Source organism: Pristiophorus japonicus, chromosome 21 (assembly GCF_044704955.1).
Source record: "Pristiophorus japonicus isolate sPriJap1 chromosome 21, sPriJap1.hap1, whole genome shotgun sequence".
In the NCBI taxonomy this organism is placed as follows: Eukaryota; Metazoa; Chordata; class Chondrichthyes; family Pristiophoridae; genus Pristiophorus; species Pristiophorus japonicus.
Window position 1 is genome coordinate 31,387,916 of NC_091997.1, and position 27,337 is coordinate 31,415,252.

Genomic DNA, 27,337 nt, shown 5'->3' on the forward strand with positions numbered 1-27,337 from the left:
ACATTGTGGGAAAAACCTGATTGAATTTTGCAATATTAAACAAAAAATACAAAATTGCATTAATGCAGCAAAGCATACCGCAAGATGACTGTACTCAACTTGAAGATGTAAGAGTTGAGTGAAGACACCAACCAAGGACTCAAATACACGATGAGCTAACATCACCCGTCTCTGCCCTTGCCTCATCTCATCCGATGCTGAAACCCTCATCCATGCCTTTGTTACCTCTAGATTCAATTATTGCAATGCTCTCCTGGCCGGCCTTCACCTTGCACCCTTTGTAAACTTTAACTCATCCAAAACTCTGCTGCCCATATCCTAACTCGGACCAAGTCCCCCCTGTGCTCACTGACCTACATTTGCTCCCAGTCCGGCAATGCTCTAATTTTAAAATTCTCATCCTGACATTCAAATCCCTCCATGGCCTCACCCCTCTTCATCTCTAACATCCTTCAGCCCGATAACCCTCCAGGATCTCATCAGTCTTTTAAATTGAACATCCCCGATTATCTTCACACCGTCATTAGTGGCCGTGCCTTCAGCTGCCTAAGCTCTGGAATTCCCTCCCAAAAGCTCTCCGCCTCTCTACCCTCCTTAAAACTTACCTCTTTGTCCAAGCCTGTCCCGTATCTCCATGTGACTCAGTGTCAAATTTTGTTTGTTAACAGTTCTATTAAGTGCCTTGGGATGTTTTACTATGTTAAAGGTGCTATATAAATGCAAGTTGTTATTGTTGAGATTCTCCTTGTAAATGTTATTATAGATTTTGTATTTTGCAGGCAAGCAAACACAAATTTGAGTTCTGTACGCGTATGTTGTGAGTTTTCAGATGCTCTCCCTGAAGGATGAGAATTATATCATAAAATTTAACAACACATTGCTGTGACATCTGGTGAAAAGCATAAAGGAGGTTGGTAACATTCAAAAGGGAACTTGTATAGTTGGGTACGGAATGGCAAATATATTTCATGTTGTATTTATATAAGATGAAATCTATGTAAAGTACATATACTGGGAGCAGAAAATATTAAAAAAAAATTTCCTTTTAAAGTGTTGGACTCGTGCATAGAAAGTAAAGAAATACTTGCATTTATATAGCACCTTTCATGACCACCAGCCGTCTCAAGGTGTTTTATAGCCAATTAAGTGCTTTTGGAGTGTGGTCACTGTTGTAATGTGGGAAATGCGGCAGCCAATTTGCACACAGCAAACTCCCACACACAGCAAAGTGATAATGACCAGATAATCGAGTTTTTTTGGTTATGTTGATTGAGGGATAAATATTGGCTAGGACAAAAAAAATTGCTAACACAACAAGCCATCACATGTGCCAAACACACTATTCCATGGGATGCTGAAGAGTCTATGGAATGGTCACACTAAGATACAAATTGCAAAAACTGAGCAGATTGAATAAAAACTGGTTATGAATGGACGTGGAGGTAGCAACCATTAAATAAAAAATAGAGATGATCAAACGCTATGAGCTGGATTTTCAGCTTTTTGCGATTTCGCCTGTTTCCAGCTGGGTTAGCATTAGCGCCAGAGCGCGCAACTTTCACCAAATGAAAGTTCACGACGGGAGTTAGCGCTAACTCCAGCATTGCACCACAGAGTGTGTGCCACGGAGCCAAAAGTTCCTGCACTAAAATAATTGGCCGTTCTGCACATGCGCGACTTTTTCTTTCTTCCCCGCTTCCTGTCTGCTGTCCGATTGCAAACACTAATTCAGGGCGCAGCCGCACGCATGTGCAGTACACCTGGGGCTGAATCAGCCATTTTATAATTCGATTTTGATCATGGAGGAGGAAGCAAGACAGCATTTCCAGGCAATTTTCTCAAGAGGTTAACAAAGCTGTTGTGGGGTCTGTGAAGAGGAGATGGCAAGAATTACACCGGAGGGGTGGATCTAGACCCCCCGCCAGCCATTTTTAATAGAATATGGATGGAAATCGCTGAGGAGGTCTCTGCCTCAGACAGTGGCCAGGAGCAGAAAAGCAATGCAGAAAAAAGTTTAATGATTTTTGTAGGGTCGTTAGAGAGAGTACAATTTTTATTCATGCACTCCTTTATTAATTAAATTAAACACCTGACACTATTTGTTCTCATCCTGTTTCTGTCTCTCAGCACTCTGTGGGTTGCCTCCTAAAATGCATGCCACATACGTAGGCTTAGTTTGTCACCCTATTTTCCATGAATAATCTTTACACATTATTAAGATTGCTTACCGAGATCTCATAAGATGTTTCCGCACTTCGATGTCCTCCGAATGAACCACATGTAACTTCCAACGTCATTAAACAGAGGACTGTATTACATTTAGACAGTATGGTATAAGTGCTTTGGTGGCTATTGGTGTGTGCCACAAGAGCAGATGGACCCTCTGGTAACCATTCCTATTTTCATCTTTTCAGGCAAAGAAGTCTCATAATCGCCACGAAAAGGGGCGGACAGGCGGCCTTAGACCCTACCACTTTTGCTTCAGGCAAACAGCTCATCTGAGGATGATGTAACCTTCCCAGGCTTTGAGACCACTGAGGCTCCCGGGACTAGTGGCGTGCAGCAACGCAGTTCTGAGGTTGAATCCCGTATGCCATCTCTCCAGAGGGCGAGTTGGCAAAGTCAGTCCACTGACAGAGGCAGACACGGAACTGGACATGATGGGACTGTCCAGGGACAGCATCCAGCTCACCCGCCAGCTCCTGGAGTAGGATTCCAGCGATCAGAGAATCTCACTGCGACCATTACGGAGGTAGGGTCGTAGATTGTCGGTGCGAGCCGCAAAACCTGCGAGGCCATCAGTGCCCACACGAGGCTGGTGGCCTCCACCAGTGACACTGGAGTCCCGGAGAGTGTGGCGAGAAGCCTTTCCGAAAATGGTGCATCACAGGCACAAGCTCTGCTTCAGCTTGGGCAGGTGATGCAGTCCATTAACCTTTCCGCCATACTCTCTGCATTGCCCATTGTGACACCCAGACCCACACCACCTGTGACTGGCGACACCAATGAAGAGGCTTGCCAGTCAGAAGCCGGGCCTTCCATGCCATGAGCTGGTCCAGTGTCTCCCGAGGCAGCATCTCCAACATCTCTCCCCACAACATAGCAGCATCTGGCAATTTTGCTGCACGCCATCATGGTGCCACTTTGGGTATGAGCAGCAAGCAAGGAAGGGGGTAGCTGCATTATGTTGGTTATAATGTTGTTGTTTATTCACACTGCTGGATGCAGATAATTTATGTTATTTTATTAAAGTTTGCAAATTATGTTAATAAAGTTATAAAAGTTTACACTGTTTGATAAATTCTGTTGTTCACCTTAACCATTCCTATGAAGCGTCTCATTTGCAGAATAAGAGGGGGAATAGTCAACATGGTGGTAGAGTGGCCACGCAACGGTCAAACATGCTGTTTACACTTCAAGCAAAGCATTCAATTATGAGGTGCTGACGCAAAGTTTTTGCAATGGCAAAATCTCTCTCTCTCCCCCTCTCTCCTCCTCTTCCCCCGCCCCCCCCCCCCCTCTGCCATTGGCAAACCTGTCCCCTCATGATGGCTAAGTTGTGTAGCATGCAGCACACCACAATGAACTCACAGACCTGCTATGGGGAGCATTGCAGGCAGCCTCCAGAGTGGTCCAGGCATCGGAAGCGCTGCTTGAGCACACCAATTGTCTGTTCAATGATGTTGCTTGTAGCTGCATGGCTCTCATTATAGCGATGCTCGACTTCTGTCTGAGGGTTCCGGAGGGGGGTCATGAGCAAGGTGGCAAGACCGTAACCTTTGTCCTGCAGCATCCAGCTCTGGCCTTGCGGTTGACGCTGGAATATGCCTGAGACAATGCTCCCACGCAAGATGAAAGCTCCCTGGATATTGGGCATTGACTGTCATGATGTGCTGAGTATGGTCGTAGACGATTTGTACGTTCATGGAGTGCAGTCCCTTTCGGTTTTGGTAAACCTCTGGATTCTGTAAAGGTGCTCGCAGGGCGATGTGCGTACAGTCAAGGCACCCTTTGGTGAAGCCAGCAAATCATCCAAAAACCTACAGCCCTCTCATTTTGGGTCTCGTTGGTCATTGGGAAGTTTATGAAGTCTGTACAGTGCAGTAATCACCTGGCGAATGCAGCAATGTGTGGCATGCTGCGAGATGGAGCATATGTACCCTGCTGATGCCTGAAAGGAGCCGGAGGCATAGAAAGCAAGTGCCGCAGTCACCTTCATCTCGACAGGCAGTGCAGTCCGGTTGCCGTTGGTAGGCTGTAGGTCTGCCTGTATGAGCAGGCATAGTATGGCCCCCATCTTTTAAAATGTCCTTTAGAACAAACTATAAACTCACAAACTTCACAATCAAAGTATGCAGTAACGCAGCGTTTTTCTCCCAATGCTTTTAATCACTCAGAACTCTGACTTTCTCCTCTTGTTTCCAAGATGGCGCCATTAGCGCCTGATGCATCCGGAGTGCGACAGCATTTTGCTGGCGGGTTCCCGAGCGGACGCTAAATCGGGCATTATATGCTCCAAAGTTCCGCCCGGAGCACTCGCACAGCGATGCTGATTTAAGTCATCCAAAAGGTGAAAACTTTCGGCAATGGTTTTAGCGCCGCCGCAAAACCATTGCCGAAAGTTCTAGCCGGGCACAAAATCTTGTGCACCTCGTTTCACGCCAAAAAAAAATCATTTTTGCGCCCTACCCAAGCGCAAATGAGCCGAAAATCCAGCCCTATGGAACAGAATATCATCCTATTGAAAACGGTCAACAATGAGTGCAGGTTGTAATGTTAGATAGGTATTCTAGAGTTTCACACATTTACATTGTGGGAAGGAGAGGCAGATAAGTATGTTTTAGAAATAGATTAATGTTATTTTGAACTAGGTGTTAACTTATTACTGCACTCGATTTAACTTAACGGTATATTGTTTGCGCTAGAAACTCATTTTCACGCTCAAATTCTTACATACAAGTGTCATAAGAACATAAGAAATAGGAGCAGGAGTAGGCCAATTGGCCCCTCGAGCCTGCTCCACCATTCAATATCATGGCTGATCTGAAGTGAAAGCAGTTTGTTATCAACATCTAAAATATATCCTGTTATTTGTAGTTCTATGTTTCATAAAATTACAGCACCTCAACTACATACATGAAAGCTTTTGCTACACATGTGGTTTTGCCAGCAGTTTAAGGACCCTGAAGTGCACAGAGCTTCATTTTACTCTCACCCACCCACTAGCCAGACAGCAGTTTGTTTTTTAAACTTTCCTCCCTATTATCTAGGAGAGGACCAAAGTGAGAGAAACTCAGTCTTTTCCTTTCCATTCATCTCAGTTTCCTTATATTGGTTCCCCCCTTGCCACTGCTCTCTATTTCACATTCCCTCTCTCCCACACCCAGCCCCAAACACGAACAGTGGTCAGTTGATCATAAGAATGACTTCCAACAGACCTCTATTATTGTACTTCACCCTTTCTAACTCTGGGGAAGGAGCACTGCTAAAAGAGACTCTTTTTTTTTTAAATTCACCTTTTAATAAAAAACAAGCAAAATTCATAGAATCCAAAAACAGACACATTAAAAATAGCATATAGCAAACTCAACTTCAAAACAGGGTCCAATTTCATTCAGTGATAGATGGTTGATGATATATATTTTAACTGGTATTATCTCTAGAAAAAGTGAAACTGAGTTTGGGATGGCCTTTCAGTAAAAAAGTTTTATGCATGGAGTTCAATACCAACCATACTGCCATTGCCCAACTGCGGTGCAATGTTCAGCTGCAACTCTCCAGTTATACTCGTAGATTTAACATGCTTGAAACCAAGAATCCATTAATTCATGGAAAGCTCTTATCTCCACACAACACTTGAAAACCTCACCCCTTTGACCGCAAATTTCTCATCAGAACGACAGAGCCTGAGCAAGAAAAGTCATGAAGTGGAATTGGACTTAGTTGGTTTGTCATTTGTTTTCAATACACCCAGTGTGATGACAAAGTCATACCCCTATTACCGTCGAACCTGGATACACATACAGAGGAGACTCCATATCTTGCTACTCATCTCCAAAATAATCTTTAGAATAACATCATTCTCACTGGGATTTGAGATGTTAAACCATCCCTAAAATTATCAAAAGAAAAAATTATTTGCATTTCTGTAGCACCTTTCACGACCTCAGGACCCAAAGCGCTTTACAGCCAATGAAATACTTTATGAAGTGTAGTCACTGTTGTAATGGAGGTAACGTGGCAGCCAGTAAGGTCCCACAAACTGCAATGTGGTAATGACCAGATAATCTGTTTTAGTGATGTTGGTTGAGGGATAATTATTGGTCAGGATGCCCGAGAGCACTCTCCTGCTGTTCTTCAAATAATTCCTGAAGATCTTTTTCGTCCACCTGAGGGGGCTTTGGTTTAACATCACATCCGAAAGAAGATATCTCGGATAGTGCAGTGCCTACTTAATACTGTACTGAAATGTTAGCCTAAATTAATTAGATTCGACTCACTGGCGAGAGTACTATCACAGATATTAACTGATCAGTAATATCACCGTGTAATAAAAATGATAGCTATTCCATCTAAGCTCAATAATTAAACATAAATATAACTAGACAAATCAAGGCTTTTATAATTCAATGTGTAAAGTTGCATAGCAAGTTGTTTTTTTTTAAAAAAAGGCCAGAAACTGGAGATTGCATGGTCATGTAACACAAGACCTATTACAGCCACTCCAAGCCCACAAAACAAAATTAGTTTTTACATCCAAAGCCGATACTGTAATTTTATAGGTGATGTCTGTGATGGAATTTAAGACTGCAATTTACTTAGGTTAAATTAAGTTAAAAATACAGATGTGTCAATTCAAGGCCACGTTAAATAGTTTGAGATAAAGAACAATATTTGTAGCATTCATCAAGTAACCTTTCAATGTATACAGATCTGTAAAACATGCAATAAAATAAACATTGGGGGAAAAATAAATGAATTTACATTACTGCTCTCGAGTTTAAATGAAATGGGTAAACATTTGAGTGAAGAACGCAAGATCCAGGGGCAACGAATCTGGGCCATTCACACAATTCTGGAGGAACATTGATACGACCCTGGGAACAGATCACCATTGTGCCATTCTGGTTAGATAGCAGTGAATGGTAAAGAACATTTAAGGGATCAGAGAAATCTAAATTAATTAATATATAAATATTTTTAAATCTTGCACAAGAGATATACAAGAAAGAAGTGGGTAGTTCATTTCTCTACCCCGAGCAATCTTGCATGTGTTCATTCATACAAAAGTTCGATTTTATTTCTCCACCCTTCTCAACCCCCAAAAGACCATGAAAGTGCCAAATCATAAGTATCGCTACAGCAGAATGTCAAACTTTGATCAAACCTTATGTAATCACCAATAATTAGTGCTTTATATCCTTTATTTGTAATGAAATCCATTTCAACTGAATTGTTCCTACAGACTTAAATCCCATTATCATACGCCCACCTACTGTTCCATTAAATGATAGTGTCTATTACCATCATGTGAAAAGTAGCAATTTTACTTTTTAGACACAAAAGATGATTGTTCACAATAATATCCAAACTATTTAGTACACAGCAGATATTACATACCATCTGTCAAACAGAATACACTGCGCCTTCACTAGGTTGACTTAATGCTGCATGCTGCTGGAGGTTAATGGTCAAAATACCATAGCTTATTAAAATTACATCAATATCCAGTTTTTAAAATAGTCATGGAAAATTGTCCCCTAAATGTACATTTATTCTGAAGTGGAAAGTTTCACTCAAAATCAGACAAGTTTAATAGGAGGTTCTAGCCGTTGTACAGTATGCAATCTGGTATGTGTAGGCGGGTTTTGTTCCTCTGGGAATGTCTTATAAATAAAACAGATCTCAGCAGCTTTTAAACTGTCACATTATTCACACCAAGTTAATTTTACAGTTGATAGCTACTAGAGAGGGGGAAATAAAAAGGTTAAAAAAACAAAATATACTTTGAATCTATATAGACACATTTAACTTCCAATTATCTCTGCTCTGCACGCCTCTGTATTGCTGAAGACAACACCCAGCATCAACTACACAAGGTAACACATCTTTCACTTTTTCTTTAATAATGAACATAAAGGATATGCAAATATAATGCCACTTACCTGTGCCATCCTGTTCACCCAGGTTCCACCCCTATAGCCCCATCATTATTACCCTGTGACTTGCAACAAACTGAAATATACAACCGCACTCTCCATGGGACTCTCCTGCCTGGACACAACAGACTGCACTTCAACAAATGCATGGCTCATACAGCCTCTTGAAATCACAAGGCAGCATTTGCTGCTCCAGCCGCCCCTCCCCTCCCCTCCCCCCAGCTGTGTAAAGAAGGTCATGTGATATGCCCATCATTTCTAAACCATGACAGCTGCTTACGTGGGAATGTAAAGATCCTCTAGCTGCTGGCTGGCAAGTTCTTCCACACATTTATTTGGTGCTTGTATGCTCTACTAAGTACATCAGTGTTCACTCGCATTAAAACGTGATTAAAACCACTAAAATCTGACATTCTTTTGTCACTAAAATATTTCTCCCCCTCCCCCGCTTTAGGTTAAGAATGTAATTAATTTAACCCCATAAATGCCAACAATCCTGAGGGAATTCATTTTGCTTAAAAATTCGCAGGTTCAGTACATATGCTTATTAGCAATATATGCAAGAAAGCCTTTGTTCAAAACATTACAGGATGTTCAGATGGTGGCAATACTTGTTGTAACCAAATATATGTGCGCACTAAAAACAAATTGTTTCTTTGTCGCTGTTTTAAAAAGATCCAAGTACACTCATAATATGACCTTAACAGGTTAGCCCTTTGTGATCATTATCAAGAATGTAGCACTGTGTACAGCAGCAAATAGAACAAAAGGTTCATACAGCCAGACTTTATACTGATCATATTACAAATGCAAATATTTGCTGGTAACATTTTCTCAGCTTAGTACATTAATAAACCCACAATGGACACAAGTGGTATGCCAAATTTAGCTTATGAGTAAGCAAGATAATCCACAGGTACTGTCACTTAGCCTACTGTGTATCTGAATAATAAACCAGGTTCATATTCACTCCAGCATTGGGCATGAACTAGTGACATACAAAAAGCTCAATTGTGGCCAATTCAAGTTCTCAAATTTTTTAACTTGACTTTATATAGCATCTTTAATGTGATAAAACATATCAAGTTAATTTATATACATGGAAGTTAGGAGCAATGACCAAATGCACACTCAAAAAGGTAGATTTTGAGGAATCTTGAAGTTGCAAGCTGAAAATGCTCAGGGAGGGAGTTTTAAATCGTGGAACCAAGACCGAAGGCTGAGCTGAAAGGAGCAGACAGAGGGGGAAGCTGGAATCAAAATACTGTAGGACATATGCTGAAAGTAGTGCTGTAGGAGGCTGTCGAGGAAGAGGAGGGGAAAAGCGACAGAGGAACTTTTAAACAAGATAGATTTGAAATTTAGTATTTTTATTTATTTCTTATTGGGATGTGGGCAACATAGGTAAGGCTACATTTATTGCCCATCCCGAGTTGGTTATAAAGATGATAGTAGGCCTTATCCTTGAACCGCTGCAATTCTTGTGGTGCTGGTGCTGCCACAAATGGCATTTCACTTGGGAATTCCAGAATTCTGACCCAGTAACTATGAAGGAACAGCAATGTATGTCCAAGGCGGGGTGGCATATGACTCGGAAGGGAACATGGAGGTGATGGTATTCCCACAATATTACTGCTCTGATTCTTCTTTCTGGTAAAGATTGCAGGGAGATATTGTCAAAGTAATCTCGAGGGGTTACTGCATTGCTCCCCTTAGATCGTATATACTGCAGCCACAGTGTGCTAGTGACGAATGGGTGGAGATACAGTTAGGTGACAGGGGCACCAAATGAACTGCTCTGTCCAGGAAGATGTTGCTGTGCGTTGTTGCGGGTGCACTCATCCAGGCAAGTGGCAAGTATTCCATTATTTTCCTGACTTGAGCTTTGTAGATGGTGGGGAGACAGTAAGGGGTGAGGAGGTGAACCATTCATCGTACAGAGTATCCACCCTCTCTGCTGCTTTTGTAACCACGCTGTTAATATGGCTGGTCTGGTTCAGCTTCTGGTCAATGGTGATGCCAAGATGTTGATAGTAAGGGATTCGGCAATGGTGGTGCCAAGCTGGGAATTCTCTTGTTCAAGATGGCTTAGACAAGACACTTCAGGGCCACCAAACATGGCTCCAAAAAAAAAAAAAGGTCCCGACTTACTGATGTGGATGACAAAAAGCCAGTAGACACTGCTTACCTAGACTTCCAAAAAGCTTTTAATAAGGTGCCGCATAAGCGTCTTCTCTACAAGTATTAGTATCAATGTGGAATGAGAACTGGCTGAAAGCCCGTAGGCAGAATGGTTGCAGATGAATTTGGATTTGCTTGAAAACCAGTCACTAGTGGTTTTGAACAGGGATAGTTAAGAGGACCGTTGCTATTTATGAATGATCTAGATGTAGATGTTGGGGGAACGATCTGTAAGTTTTCAGATGATACCAGGATGCATGCGAGAGTCAGGCCTGTAGATGATGCTCAACTAATACAAGCAGATCTAGATGCACTGGGGGATTGGGTTCGTTACTGGCAAATTATGTTTAACTTCGAAAAGTGTAGCGATATGCATGTGGGCAGGGTGAATGCTGCACCCTTCAGGGAAAAGTATTAAAGCTGGTGAAGCGAGAGAGATCTGGGCATTCTAGTGCATAGATCTCATGACCAATGTTATGAAGTAATAGCTAGAGTGAAAAGGGGGCTAGACTTTATTTATAGGACATTTCCCAGATTATTAAAGTTTTTGGGTAAGGTAGGGTATGTATATACTGTAATAAATGAGGCAGCACCATTGTGTGGGACAGTACAGATGCACTAGTGGTATTTTCCATTATTGTTCATATGTAAGTTACCTTTTTTTTTTTAAATTCGTTCAAGGGATGTGGGCGTCACTGGCAAGGCCAGCATTTATTAATTGCCCTGGAGAAATTGGTGGTGACCAGCCTTCTCGAACAGCTGCAGTCCGTTTGTCAGCCAACTTTGGATGTTATCCAGATCCTGCTGTATGTTGGAATAGTCTGCCTTATCAGAGGAGTTGTGAATGGAGGGGAGTTGTGAATGAAGCAGCTGAAGATGGTAGGGTGGAAGATGATTCCCCGAGGAATTCTTGCAGTAATGTCTTGTGGCTGTGACGACTGGCTGGCTTTGGACAACTACAATTATCTTCGTTTGAACACCAGCCATTGGAGGTTTTTCCCTTTGACCCCCATTGACTAGTTTTGCTAGAGCTCCTTGTAACTATATTTGGTCAAATGCTACCTTGATGTCAACGGAAACTACTCTTACCTCTCCTCTGGCATTCAGCTTTTGTGTCAAGTGAGGATAGGCAATCAGGACTTTGTGCAGGACGGGAGGCAGGCAGTAGAGTTCTAGACAAATTGGAAGTTGTGTACGGTGGTGGTAGGAAAGTCAGTCAAGAGGGCTTTGAAGAAGTCAATTCGAGATAACAAAGGAGTGGATAAGAGTTTCAGTAGCAGTGGAGTCACATAAGAGCAGAGGTAGGCAATATTGCAAAGATGTTCTTGATGATACTGACATAGGATAATGAATTTGAAACTCAGCTCAATGTTGAACATGGGATCAATGATATGCAATGTCCACTTTGGCCTGGCTCATTCACCACCTGATGTTAGGCGGGTAGTCTGACAAAAGAGCAGTCATGGAGTGGTGGTGGTTGTGGAGAGGTACAACTGTATCATCAACAGGAAGAAACTAAAAACCTAAAGTTAAAAAAAAGGGAAAATGTTGAAAATACATAATAGGCCAGTTGGCATCTGTAAAGAGAAGACAAATGGATGACATTTTGGATCCATAATGTCACAATGAGCCTTTCTCTTTTCAGACAGCAACTGACCTGCTGTATATCAGCATTCACATATTATATTATATTATATATGTGTCAACTTACCCCATGTCTGGATTTTGACTCTTGAGCGGCCGGCTGGCGGAGTGTACTCGTCAGCCACCCGTTCTGGCGGTGAAGTGGCCCCTGCAATTTAAAGGCTCCGGCCTCATTTAAATTCTCTGTTCGTACCACAAGGCAGCAAACAGGCATAGTGGGTTGGTTGGTCGCAAAGGGTGGATGGCGGCCCCATATGTGCATTCCTGTTCCTCCAGGGCCCACAAAATAATTCAAAGACTTCCCTTTGCTGGGCCTCTTCTTTACTTTGCCCATTGAACTGATCAAAGCCTGCCTTTGGGTTCCTATTGACATCATAGGACCCCCAATTGCCATATTCACTGGAGTTCAGAAGAATGAGAGGGGACCTCATAGAAACGTTTAAAATTCTGACGGGGTTAGACAGGTTAGATGCAGGAAGAATGTTCCCAATGTTGGGGAAGTCCAGAACCAGGGGACACAGTCTAAGGATAAGGGGGAAGCCATTTAGGACCGAGATGAGGAGGAATTTCTTCACCCAGAGAGTGGTGAACCTGTGGAATTCTCTACCACAGAAAGTTGTTGAGGCCAATTCACTAAATATATTCAAAAAGGAGTTAGATGAAGTCCTTACTACTAGGGAAATCAAGGGTTATGGTGAGAAAGCAGGAATGGGGTACTGAAGTTGCATGTTCAGCCATGAACTCATTGAATGGCGGTGCAGGCTAGAAGGGCCGAATGGCCTACTCCTGCACCTATTTTCTATGTTTCTATGTCTATGTTTCTATTAAAAGGATCTTTGCCCCTGAATCCAGCAGGTGCTTTGGACACCTGGTAGGAGGCCCCTTTTAAAATGGCGCTGGCCACATAGCTGGTGTTGACGCTATAGTAACAATGCAAAACCACATTTTGTGGCTGTTACTGCCCTGTTAACATTAGGAAAAGATTTAAAATTGACCATAATGTCTTTCAGGTGACCAAGGAAATGGAATGGGGCGAGAGAAGAATCTATTTCTGGAGATGTGGGGACTACGTAGAGATAGGTGGGAATGGTACCAAGCAAGAATATTGGTCTCCAGTCACGTTAACCCATGAAGCATCCTCCAAAATCCATTAATGGAAATGGTTACTGTCATGCTCTTAAATTTGCACAACCCTACCCACCTTTTCTGCTTTCTTACTTCAGCAGTACTTATTAAAACAATTTCCTGAAAGAAAATTCAGTTCTGAAGATACACAAGGCAATTACATCTGATTTATGTGCTGACTGATTCAGCTGGTGGAGTACAAGGACAAGTAACTTTGCAAAAGGATCAAGGACTGGCCGTGCAGACTATGTTAATGTAGACAAAAAAACAGCTCTTAGCACAAAGTCCCTTTCTTCCATAAAGGTATCCACCATAATATTAATTCTTTGTAATCAAACAAGACAGGCACAAATCAAAAAACACCTTTCAATAAAACAGAAATATAAATTATTTTAAAATCTCCAAAGCTATATCCTCTTTCGCAGCTATCCTTTCACCCATTCTTTTCAAGCTACTGTGAAAACAAAGTATATCAATTTGATACAAGGTCTCATAGATAGAATTACAAATTCTGACATTTACTGGTAATATACACTACTGGCATTAAAACATATTTACCACAGTAGCCAAGCACAGCTAACCACAATTGGCATGGTATCATTTTTTGATAAAGTAGCTCTTCATAGATACATATATTGGCTTCATCTTTAGAATAAAGGGTCATGAACCCTTACTGTCCCACAGCAATACATTGAATGGGCAATAAAAATTAGGTTATAAAAAGGTAAAATTGGGCACTTGTTTCTGGAACATAAACATTTGACAAGATATGCATTTCTTCTTGAAATTTTCTACTCATTTACATTGAGTTATTTGTTGCCCCCTTCTTCAGGTGCTCCTGTATTATATATTCATGTTCCAGATATGAGCATAGCTGCCAACTTAGTTGCAGGTGTCCCTGAAGACTGTTCTGTAACTAGGAGGCATACAAGAAAAGCTTACACGAAGTCACTTAATTTTTTCGACCTCCCGGTAGAGCCCCCTGCGCTGCACTCAGCATCTCTTCCCAGTCAAGAACTGAAACCCGAGTGAGATAACTGTGGCTATGAACTTGCTGCCTCAACGCTACCACTGTGATGTTTATATCTTAATCCACACAGTCATTCTACATACTAAGATGAATGCAGCCCTCAGATTTTGTGTGCCCATTTTTGGGCGTTATAGTGCTGACTGCAAATAACATTTTATGATAACAATGCACTGCCCTCTCAGCAGGCAGTCTTTTTGCACTTTTCATCTGATGGAAAGCATAAAAGGACTGCCCGCCGCGAGTCAATATACTGTATCATTATAATAAAAATTTATTTATTTGCAGTTGTGATTCAACAGCAAAGTTGAGGGGTGTTAGACAACAGCCACTGCCCCAGATTCATTTTCAGAGTGTACAAAAATGAATGTATGGACCACGTTGGTCAAATTTATTCTACAATGCAGAATGGCAATAGTTAATGAAGACACTAATTTCCCCAAGAAGTTTTACATTTTTCTTTAAAAGAACCAGCAGATACGTGGGAAAGGTTCAGAATGGGATTTTTGTGAGCTCTTCCTAAGTTACTCTAAAGTTGAAAGATCTTTGGCATGAAACTTTAAATTGTAGGAAAAAAAAAGTAATAATCCCCTGCTCCATAAACTCCGCTCTCAAAAGTCTTGATTTAATACCTGTAGTGCTTAAAACAGGTCAGCCACAGTCAAGCCATTAAAAAACGCTTTATTAATAGTGCCAAGTATACCCGCAGCTTTTGTTCCCCAAAACAAAGTGATGCTATTTAGATATATTTCATTATACCTGTACAAAAAAAAAACATTTTTATTTTAGGCATATGCCGAGTTAGAAATTGTTGCAAATTAAGAACACTGTTCTGGAATAATTCTCAGGTCCTGGTGCGCCAGTAGTAGACCAAATGCATGCTCTGTTACAACTGTCCATTTGTTCACTATGTCAAACACAGAAGATAAAGGAGAATTGACCTTGGCAAATTATCATTTGAGAGATTGGCAATCTTAGCGTTATTCATAATAACAAATGCCATTTGCCTTTATTTAGTGTTAACAGATTTTAAAGAATTTGACAGATTTTAAGGAATGTGACAGGAAGCACATTTCAGTGGGCCATATTTTAATTTATTTTAACCCACATTTTCCTAAATAAAATTTTTGCAACACTACTGACTGCGATAACAAAAAATAGTAACAGCTTATGGCAACAAACATAATCCTGTATTAAGTTAGTTCTCATTCATGGAGCAAAACAAAAATAAACTCATGAAAGCTATTAGGTCAACACATAACTGAAAGTTTGAAAAGGCAGCTAAGCACTAAAGTTTTAATACTGCGTGTATTCCACTTTTTCATTTAACGTCAAGTGGCATGCTCAGCATAGAAAACAGCATTTAACAGGTAAGTGTCATAGGATTAATTCCTCATTAAAATAGCAAAGGAATTTCATACAATTTTTAAAAATATTGCACAAAGTGATTTCAGCCGCTTAAGTGTTTCTTAAAATATTGAAAAGCTGAACAGGTACAACTGAAATTCTAAACCAAATGCTCTGAATGAGAACACAGATTTTGGCAAATCTGCAACAACCAGTCGTTGTATTGATATTGATTCAGGTAATAAATGCTGTGTAGGGAATAAAAGGACCATCATCCAATGAAGAAGTACTAAAAAAGCCATAAAACAGAGAAGTAAGTACAAGCTAGTTTATGAACTTTAGCAGAATCCATAGATTGAAATAAAGCCTTTAATTCTCTCCACACCCTCACAGACTACTATGATCTTTAAATAAAAAAGTAAACCCTTTAATATTGGTATGGATGTTTTGAAAGCAAGTGCTGCACAGGGAATTCTGTGATGACACTCAAAGGATATTAACAGATGGTTGTAAAGGGTGTTGAAACATAATCTTCAACTATTTATTTGTTCAATCTGTTTTGAATCATGTGATTCCCAAAGAGCATAACCAGGTCATTTTGTTAGTGCTTTACAGATTTACTACTAACTTAGTGCATAATATCCTGTACTGGGCATCATGGCATACCGTGACACACGTTTGATTTCCTCTTCCTGCAGAGTTCCTAACTATAGCCATATTGCTATATGGAGGACCAAGCAAGCAGATTCAAGTACTCTCCCAGAGATATAAAACAGGGATGACAAAAAGGGAACAAGTGAGAAAGCATCACTCATACATGACTCGAGAGTTGGCTAAACAGCAACATATAACCTTCGATAACTTGTTGGGGAGACCACATTTCAAATACTGTGCTCAATTTTTGGCACCTTACCTTCAAAAGAGCACCCATACATTAGAGAAGGTTTACATTACACATAGTTGACTTTGTTGATTTGCAACTAAGTTATGAACTGAGACAGAGCAGAAGAAACTGCATCCCCCATAAACTGCAACACCATCAGAATGGCACTGCTGGCATCCTTACCCATTCAAAGTCTCTCACTTCCATCTTCCCAGTTCTTGCCAGGCTCCACTGGCTCCCTATACCCCTCCATATCAATTTCAAAATCCTGTCCTGACTTCACGTGCCTCCAGAGTCTTGCTCCATCCAACCTCAGCAACCTCCTTCAGCCTTGCATCCCCTGCTCTTCTGGCACTGGTCGACTTGTTCCTCTTCATCCTCCTCACTCCACCATTACGACTACTCTCTCAGCCACCTCAAACTTCCACCTGAAATCCCTCCACCTCATCTCTTCCCTTTCCACTTTCAATAGCCTTCTCAAAATATTTTCTTTCATCTGATCCTTCAGCCATACACCTCAATTTCACACATCTGCAGTTTCCTGTAAAGCATTCCGGATGTTTTTCCAATGTGAGGAACATAATATAAATGTAAGTAGTTGTTGTTCAAATTCACAAGACATGGGTAATAAAGATGTAAACATTACAGTACAATAATCTGCACTGTGAGCAAAGATCTAGAGGACACAAGTACAACATTAAATGAGCCTCAAGCAAGATGAGAGATTAGAATAACCATCTACCCACAGAATTGTAGATACATTAAACAGACTCCCAGAAAAAAGCAATTGTCATTCAAGGTAATAGATAAGTACTATGATGGGACAGATCTTACATGATCTGTGGAAGGAATGGGCTTTGTAGGCTGAATGCTCTTGTTGCATTCTATGTTTTTTTATCAACTCAGCAGATTCATATTCAACAAAAAACAAAAAGGGATATTACCAGCAAAATATTACTACAATACTGAATATATTAAATGAAATTTCAGATGGGAGATAGGAGTTGAATTACCGTAAGGGTTCTCCTGATGACCATAAATTTGGCAGAAGTCCCGCAGAAATGGCATAAATAACACAAGCCATTTCTTTGGAGTTTCCTCTAAAGTTCCCCCTTGCCCTAGCCCTGAACTTGCATCTCTCTAGTTTCTCTCCTATCTCCCCTCGCTTTAGTTGATATTGTTAATGGTTCTCTCTCGTCCACTACTGTTCCCCTCTCCTTCAAATCTGCTGTCATCACCCCTCTCCTCAAAAAGACAATCCTTGGCCTCTCCGTCCTTGCAAACTACCGTCCACTCTCCAACCTCTCTTTCCTCTCCAAAGTCTTTTAAGGTGCTGTCGCCTCTCAAATCCATGGCCATCTTTCCCAGAACTGATGTTTGAATCCCTCCAATCAGGTTTCTACTCCTGCCACAGTACTGAAACAGCTCTTATGAGTCACAAATGAAATCCTTTGTGACTGTGACAAAGGTCCCTCCTCATCCTTCTTGACTTGTCTGCAGCTTTTGACACGGTTGACCACACCATCCTTCTCCAATGCCTCTCCACCGTCGTCCAGCTGGGTGGGACTACACTCCCCTGGTTCCATTCTTATGTATCTAATCGTATCTAAAGAATCACCTGCATTGACTTATATTCCCACTCCCAGACTGAACCTCTGGTATCCCCCAAGGAGCTATCCTTGGCCCCCTCCTTTTTCTCATCTACATGCTGCCCCTTGACGACATCTTCCAAAAACACAGCTTCAGTTTCCACATGTACGCTGACAACACCCAGCTCTACCTCACCACCACTTCTCTTGATCCCTCCACGGTCTCTAAATTGTCAGACCGCTTATCCGACATCAAGTACGAGATGAGCATAAATTTCCTCCAATTAAATATAGAGAACTCCGAAGCCATTGTCTTTGGGCCCACCAGAAACTCCGTTCCCGAGTGACCGACTCCATCCCTCTCCCTGACAACTGTCTTGAAGCCAAACCAGACTGTTTGTAACCTTGGTGTCATATTTGACCCAGAGATGAGCTTCTGACCACATATCCATGCCATGACTAAGACAGCCTATTTCCACCTCCATAACAGTAACCCAACTCCGCCCATCTGCTAGAAACCCTCAGCCATGTCTTTGTTACCTCTAGACTAGATTATTCCAACACACTCTTGACCGGCCTCCCATCCAAAATTCTGCTGCCCGTAACCTAACTCGTACTAAGTCCCATTTACAAATCACCTGTGCTCACTGACCAATATTGGCTCCCAGTTAAGCAATTCCTCGTTTTAAAAATTCTCATCCTTGTTTTCAAATCCCACCATGACCTCACCCCTCACTATCTCTGTGACCTCCTTCAGTCCTACAACCCTCTGAGGTATCTGTGCTCCTCCAATTCTGGCTTTGAGCATTCTAGAGTTTAATTGCTCCACCAATGGCGGCCATACCTTCAGTTGCCAAGGCCCTAAGCTTGAATTCCCTCCCTTAAAAACTCGGTGTCTCTTTTCTATTTGATGATGATCCTTAAAACCTACCTCGTTGACCAATCTGCCCGAATATCTCCTTATGTGGCTCTGTGGTAAATTTTGTTTAACAATGCTCCTGTGAAATGCCTTGGGACGTTTTACTACGTGAAAGGCACTATATAAATACAAGCTGTTGTTGTTGTTGTTGTAGTAGTGGTGATCAGTCTCATAGCTCTTCTCCGAACTGTCTCCACTACTTGGATGTCTTCTTTGTCTCAATTTCCAGAATTGGACACAGTAATTAAGGTGTGGTCTAACCAGCGCACTTCAGTTTGAACATGGCTTTCCATGACATCTACTCTATTATTTTGGCTATATAGTTCAGCGTTCTATTTGCTTGGTTATTTGCTACTCTGCAGTAATTGCACATCTTGAGTGTGAAATCTATTCAACTTGACCCTTAAGATTTTTCAACACCGCTCATGGAGTAATTCGGTCACCCTTTTTCTATCTGTGCAAAGTACTTTACATTTGTCTGATCTACCATTATATGTCATCCGCCATTGACATGCCCATTTAAATAAATATTTTGTCTAAATCATTTTAGAATTTCTCAAGCTGCTTCTTCAGATTTATGTGCTCTTCTACTTTGATTTTCATCTGCAAATTCAATCAATTTGCATCAAGCTTCTGAATTCAAGTGGTTAATGCAAATTGCAAGTTATAAATAGTAGGGCTTCCAGTACTGATTCCAGGGACACCCAATTGAGCAAATGCCCCAGTCCAACATCCCTCCCCTGACGATGTCCTATAGAAATTTAGTTTTGGCTCATAAAAAGCGATTTTCCCCAACATAAAACGAGACAATATACTTAATGTGTGTCTGAATTAGTCAAAGTTCCATGCTATTAACTCAGTCACAGGATGCCAGCAGCACAATTGCAACGACCACTGAGACCTTGTTCTCTATTCTTTTCCAATACTGTATTGTATTTTCCAACATGGACACAGAAAAAGCTTTCAATCAAATTGTAACATATTATAATTCATAACTTGAATTGAGTCTGTACCCCATTGAGCAACTTTTTTAGGACATGACTCTCATCAGAATAACTGAGTAGATGATAACATTCCCTGCACAAAATACGAAAGCACAAACACACATTAATATTTTGTGTGAAGCCTGCTCTGACAAAGCATTTACTCCTGAAATGTTACCTTGACTTTTCTTTCTTCAGATGCCCACTTGGGGATCATTATGGCAGTAGCTGATTTAAAAGACCTGCATAAGTAACTTCAATCTGTAATATTTCAGTCATTTTTTGACTTTTATTATTAATATTTGTTGTACTTTTTTTGTTGGCTCTTAGCTTCTCATGAGCCTTAATGTCAATTGTGACTTTAGTTATATCATAATTTTCTTCAAAAAGTACCAAACAATCTTACTGGGAACAGGGTAGGATTACAATCAGTTTGAAGATGGTGCTAAAGCAATGGGGTGTTCATGCACCAAGGTCGGTATGCTATCTAAGATACAAGCCTCAAATCGCTGGAGAAATACCACCAACGATGTCTCCGCAAGATCCTGCAAATCCCCTGGGAGGACAGACACACCAATGTTAGTGTTCTCAATGAGACCAACATCCCTAGCATCGAAGCACTGACCACACTCGACCAGCTCCGTTGGGGCTGGCTACATTGTTTGCATGCCCGACACGACTCTCAAAGCAAGCGCTCTACTCTGAACTCCTACATGGCAAGCGAGCTCCAGGTGGGCAGAAGAAACGTTTCAAAGACACCCTCAAAGTCTCCTTGATAAAGTGCAACAGCCCCACTGACACCTGGGAGTCCCTGGCCAAAGACCGCCCTAAGTGGAGGAAGAGCATCTGGGAAGGCACCGGGCACCGAGCACCTCGCGTCTTGTCACCGAGAGAATGCAGAAAACAAGCGCAGGCAGAGGAAGGAGTGTGCGGCAAACCAGACTCCCCACCCACCCTTTCCTCCAATGATAGTCTGTCCCACCTGTGACGGACGGACGATACTGAAACAAAACATCCATAATTGTATAGAAATTTGACTTGTCTGGTAATTCACGACTATTATAAAGGCATTGCAGCATTGGATGGGCGAAAGAAAATCTGTTACTGCGGGAGCACAGGGCCCTCCCCTTCCGTTAAAGGGGAGGGCACGCTGCAGACTCTGCATTGGGGAGAATGAGCCACCACTACAGCACTGAGGAGCGGAACATCGCGACACATACCCCGCGATTTGACGGGGGCAAGGCCATTCTTATTTATATAAAGTGCACACCACACCTCCCCTTTAATTATCGCCTCACGAGTGGACTGAAGCCCGGTTCGCGACCTGCGAAGCTGGCGCAGACATTGCCCGCGGCAACCTCATTGGGCGCTACCAAATTTTCGCTCGGGGTGAAAACAGTTCGCTGCATACGGTGTGGATGTCATTGCCGGCGCAGCAGCCCACGGCGCAGCAGCCCGGGGCGCTACCGACAGGAGTGGGGTGCTACAGGTTAGCGCCAACACTAACTCCCAAGAGTCGGTAGCAACCCCGCATGATAAGTCGTTTGCGCCCTGTTAAACGGGAGGCGCAAACAACCTGAATTTCTCGCCCCAAGACTTTTTCCACTCACAACTAGCACAATTGCTCTTCTGTTTTTTTTAGATCCATTGCAAGTATTATGATGCATTAAAACCAAATTAGCAAGGAGATCAGAACTACAATTAGATCAGCAATGGCAAAAATGGCTACATATCAGAAAACCTAAACATAAGTGCATCACTGTCTACCTGTAGGCAGGACTGCAAACGCTCCTGGTTTTAACTGCACCACTATAGATTCTACCTGAAAATCCTTTCATGTAAACATGCAACTGACACATATTCTAGTTGCTACAAGTTAAAAATCCCACAGAATCAAAACAGTTAAAAAAAAAATTAATATGCAGCTCCAAATCTTCACATCAGATCTGGTTCAGATCAAGATCGGAAAAGCCGAGGAACCGATCACCTGCCATCTGGGCTGAAATTGGAAGACAAAAAGGAGATAAAAATAAACAGAGATGGTTTAGCTTATTTATAGGCAAATCCTACTGAATTAACAATCTACAATAGATGGCCAGATATTATAATTGATGATTGAAAGCTCAACCAAGCATCACCAAAGGTTCCAATAAATGCTGCAAGAACAGCTCACAGGTGAGGGAGGGCCCCACTCAGTAGTGAGCTATGCTGCGGCTGCAGTTCAACTACACACAAACAGCTGCTGGTTTAACATCTGCTACTCATTTTTGGTCGTGCATTCATCCTAATTTTGGTAACATCAGGATTTATTTAATGACAACAAAAGAATCACAGCATGCATTGCCCCAAACTTATTTATGGTACTGCCTGCAAAGATGTTAGAGGTCGCCAACACTTTGGATTCCCTTTGACTACAGAAAACTTCCCTTGAAGGAACTACCAGACAACCCTCGGATCGATTTAGAAACTACATACATGTAAAATATATATATTTAAATATCCAAGTTTAACATTCTGTTCTTTTATAGACTTTTGGCATAAAACATATCATGGTCAAAAGACCAGTGTCACACCGACTGAGCGGGTCCACAGAACATTTAGAATTTCTACACAACTCTAAGAATACCTATACTTTTATTGAAAAAAAACCTATGCATACAGAAACTTCACACATCGATTTAAAAAAAATCTTAATTAAAACCAGAGGAGGGACAGTGGTAGAAAGTAAGGAGGGAAAGCTTTGAACAAGAGGCGCATATGAGCAGAGATTCAGTTCAGGAGTCTTTATGCCAGTTTATACCAGGTGTTCACATACATCTAAAATCAGCGAGACAGAAGCAGAGCTCAGTGATACCTCAAACAGGTAAATTTCTGTATTACTAGCAGGTTGCCTGTGGTGTTGTGCACAGTGAGTCAGAGATTTTATAAGACCGGAAGTGCTATGCCAAGCAGTATTACCAGGGACATTGCCTTATCAATGTTAAGAATAACCATGTGACCTGGGAGCAGAGAGACAAGAGACAGATTCTGGCAGTACTGGAATGAGATCTCAAGTTCGAAGAGCATTTTAAGGGTGGCAATGGGGGAGGGCAGGGGGGCAAGTACAGGGTCTGGCAGCAGGGAGAGGATAGGGAGCAGAGAAAGGTGCCCCGGGGTTCTTAAAATATTGGGAAGGGAGGTCTGGGAACAAGAGAGCTGATCCTGGTATCACTGGTTAAAACAAAAGTACTGAGAGCATTGAGGGAGAAGGGGAGGCTCTAGAGTCAAGAAGATTGGGAATGTAGTCCTGAGTTTTGTTAGCTCGGAGAGGAAGGAAGTCTAGAATGCAACCAATTTAGTGAGTGGGTTTCAGAACTGGCAGAGTCGGGGGGCGGGGAGGAGAAAGAGAAAAGGAGATGGAAAAAAGGATCTTGCAGCCTTGTGGGGGAAGGGAACCCCTTTCAAACCATCACCAGATTCCTGTCCATCAGACTCCTCCTCTGGCCCTTCGATAGCTTTTTCTGCAGCCTCAGGTAGCCCACATCACTTTGCAGTCAGCCACTTCCTGTCTTTATTTTTGTTGTGTATGCATGCCTGTTTACTGTGTGATGTCTGTAACACTGTTATGCCACGTTGAATGTACCCTTATACTGCACACACCTTACCGGTACACCAGAGTGCTGCTGCTTGAGACCTCGGGGTTGCCTGCAGCAGGTAACCCAGTATAAAAGGGAACTCACAGCTTGTTGTCGGCACTCAGGTGCTGCAAATAAAGGACTACAGTTCTACACAGTTTAAGTATCATACCCTGCCTCATGGAGTCATTACTAAAGGTGCCCACATACATCACAATTTTCCTGCCTCAAAGTAGTGAAAAGTACATTTTCTGCTTTTTAAAAATGAATTGATGGAAAACCACAGGCCGTGGGAGCACAATTTCCTAATATCTGCTCTCAGCCTGCACCAGGAGCACAGAAGTGGAACTTTTACCCTTTCCTGCAGTATTGGTGAGTTTGCTAACTTTACTGCCACATAACGTTTCATAAATAAACAAAAGTTACCTCATAACACACTCAAAAGTTCATCATTGTTATATTAGAAAATTTCTTTCAGTCTCAAAAAATGGTTCAGGAGATATTTTAATTGAATACATACAAGAAAAAAAAAAGAATTTGGATTTTGTTTGTCCTTGATAAACAGTCGGTTTTCTTTTCTAACCAACAAAAAAAACAAATATTGCTAATTATAGGTGCTACTTCCCAGAGCCACATATTATAATAATAATATATATTAAATATATATATATATATATTATATTAATATTATACATATTATATATTATACATATTATATATAATTAGGTTGGTTACTCAATCGTTACATTTACAATCATTTTGGCTGGATAAGGAATAAACAATGGCAAATCATATTTCATTTGGAACTTCAATGAGGATTCCTTGCCTTGTTCAAAATGTTGTGCACTGGCACCTAGTTTTGCTTTAAAAAACAGATGTGACTTGAGTTTTAACCCAACTATACTAAGGTTTGCCATTATTCCAAGGGTACATTGTACAAGGTCCCACCTTTTTCTCTCCCCACTCCACATCCAAGGCAAAGACAAAAGGTACATTTCGGTTTGTTAAGTTCCCAGGACTTTGAGAATCTGCTCTGATATAAATTAGGTCAAAAGGTGGCTCCCCTGGTCTAAATTCATGGACAGCTTCCAGTGGTATTTTCTGTTTGCCTTGCTTTACATTCCAAAATATTTCCTCACACCTTGGTTGCATGTTACAGTATTATTAATTTACAATTCTTGCATTCTTGCACACAATCTTCCTTTTATAGACTGATCGTATAATAGACCCTCTACCTTCACTCTGGCTTCATTCATAAATCAGTCCTTCAATCCTGTAATTCTCTTTCCTCTCTCTTCTTTCCGCCCCCCACCCCCCCACAATGCCTAGATACCTAGAGAACTTTTCTTTATTCAGGATTTAATACTCTTTCCAATTTAAAAAAAACATTGTATCAGCACATTATTTATTCAAGAGTTCATCATTACAAACCAAGTCAAAAGCAGCACTGCAGAGTTCTCAGCCCATATCGCAGAAATCTTTGCCAGTCCACATACAACTGGCCATCGTTTTCCCATGTGCAATCTTGTACACTTTAGCTACTCGATATACAAACAACTGCAACTTGCAATCTCAAAAAATGTTTCAGAGGAGATACAAATAAGGCGGTCACCTTCTGCTCAAACCAAACCAGGTGAAAAGGTCATAAACAAAGTCATGCCACATTCCATCCATGATCAGTCTTGCCGTCAATCATAAAAAAATACATTTGTACCAGGATTTTTTTTAAAAAGGGGAGGAGGAAATAAAACTGCAGGATTTTGTGTGACCACTCACAAATGAGGATGCCAAGATTTCCTGTTTGTGGACCCTGTCCACTTCATTCTTGGCAAAAAGGTAAAATAACTGAATAAATTAATGGAGTAACAGTCATCAGAGGTGTCATGTATTCAACTATCATTGTAACCTATGTATAAGCTGACCTAAGTTGTACACCTTGAGAACATTGACCACAAGGGGGTGAACTTGTGGGAGACACTCCTAACCTGGACTTTCAGGTATAAAAGGGGAAGCTCCACCCACCTTCATCACTGGAGGTCTTGGTAATAAAAGGTAACTGGTCACAGAGTGACCTTCTCTCAAGTATGGGCCTCGTGTGCATTTATACTGTATAGTAAGGACATATCATTGGCAACGAGAAACTGGGATTTAAACCACGCGAGCATGGCCACTAGCAGCACGGAAGAGAGGTAGTGTGTTGGTGATGATTGGGACGACTTTATTGAGAGACGACAGCAAAGTTTTGTCACTAAGGAATGGTTGGGACAGGATTCGGCCGACAAACGCAGGGCTCATCTCCTGACGGTTTGTGGAGGCAGAACGTACTTCCTGATGAAGTACCTTCTAGCGCCAGAGAAGCCGGCGGACAAGACGTTCGAAGAGCTCAGTAAGTTGATCGGGGAATACCTTAAACTGGCGAGCAGCATGCACACGGCGAGACACCAGTTTTACATGCACCGGCGGGGAGAAGGGCAAAGCATTCCTGACTTCGTGGCAGATCTCCGGCGACTGGCGAGCCTATGTAAGTTCACAGATGCATGCAGAGTGGAGATGCTGCGAGACTTGTTTTTAATTGAGGGCATCGGGCACGCTGGGGTTTTCAGGAAGCTGGTTGAGACCAAAGACTTGACCTTGGAAGCGGCGGCTCGGATAGCCCAGACATTTATCTCAGGGAAGAGACCAGAATGATGTATGGCAAAAATCTTGGCTCAAATGTGGCAAACGACCAGGGAGTCAACATTGTGAACACGGCACACAGTTCTCTAGGCAGACAAGGGCGATCGGACATGCCCCAGCATGCAGTCGAACCCAAAAGGGGGAATTCAACAGAGACAATGGCTAGCTGAACGGCGATTCGTGCCATCGCAATGGACAATGCAGCCAGTAATAGGGCCATCAACACTTGTTAATGGTGCGCTTAAGGACAGTTACAGTCAGAGACGATCGACTGGTAATGGACCTTTTGTTTCCAACAACGGGGCCTCCAGCTCATGCTGGAGGTGTGGAGGCAAACACCCAGCCAGAGCTTGCAGGTATCAGCAATATACCTGCAGAAACTGCAACGTCAGCGGTCACTTGGCGCGTATGTGCAGGAAGCCTGCAGCCAGGTTGATATACGAGGGGGACGGGCCCGATGTAAGCCCTGCAAGGCCAAATGAATACTGTGGGAAATCGCTGGAAGCTGAAGTTCAACAAGTTCATGTGGAGCACATATACAGTTCATATACCAGGACGCCACCGATAATGATGAAAGTGCTCCTCAATGGCATCCCAGTATTAATGGAGCTAGACACGGGGGCCAGCCAGTCCCTGATGAGTATTAGACAGTTCGAAAGGTTGCGGTTGTCCAAGGCCAGGAGGCCAAAATTATTGCCGAATGACGCACAGCTACGGACATATACAAAGGAGATCATTCTGGTGCTAGGCAGCGCCACGATAGTCATGATCCACAAAGATTCAGAGAACAGGTTGCCACTCTGGATTGTCCCGGGGGACGGTCCCGTACTACTGGGAGGAGTTGGCTTGCTGTCATGAACTGGAAATGGGGCGATGTCAATGCAATTTCTTCTGTGAAGCGAGTATCATGCTCACAGGTCCTGGACAAATTTGACTCATTATTTCAACCCGGCATTGGCACTTTCATGGGGGCCAAGGTTGTGATTCACATAAACCCGGACACCAGGTCTGTACACCACAAGGCCAGAGCGGTGCCGTACGTGATGCGGGAAAAGATAGAATGCGAATTGGACCGTCTGCTGAGGGGAGGCATCATCTTGCCCATCGAATTCAGTGACTGGGCGAGCCCGATAGTGCCGGTGCTCAAGGCGGATGGGTCGGTCAGGATATGTGGCGATTACAAGGCCACC

General features: G+C 42.1%; 1 protein-coding gene across 2 annotated transcripts in view; it reads right to left on the reverse strand.

The window, feature by feature from the left end:
• Positions 1–27,337, reverse strand: part of arhgap23a (Rho GTPase activating protein 23a) — a 482,417-nt gene that overhangs the window by 377,813 nt on the left and 77,267 nt on the right. The window contains exon 1 of one of the 2 annotated variants that reach the window (XM_070864540.1): positions 8,166–8,276. The exons of the other annotated variant lie outside the window; for it this stretch is intronic. Coding sequence (XP_070720641.1) covers positions 8,166–8,174 — 9 coding nt within the window. The 5' untranslated portion in view covers positions 8,175–8,276. Of the gene's footprint in view, positions 1–8,165; positions 8,277–27,337 lie in introns of those variants that run through there. 2 annotated transcript variants of the gene reach the window in all.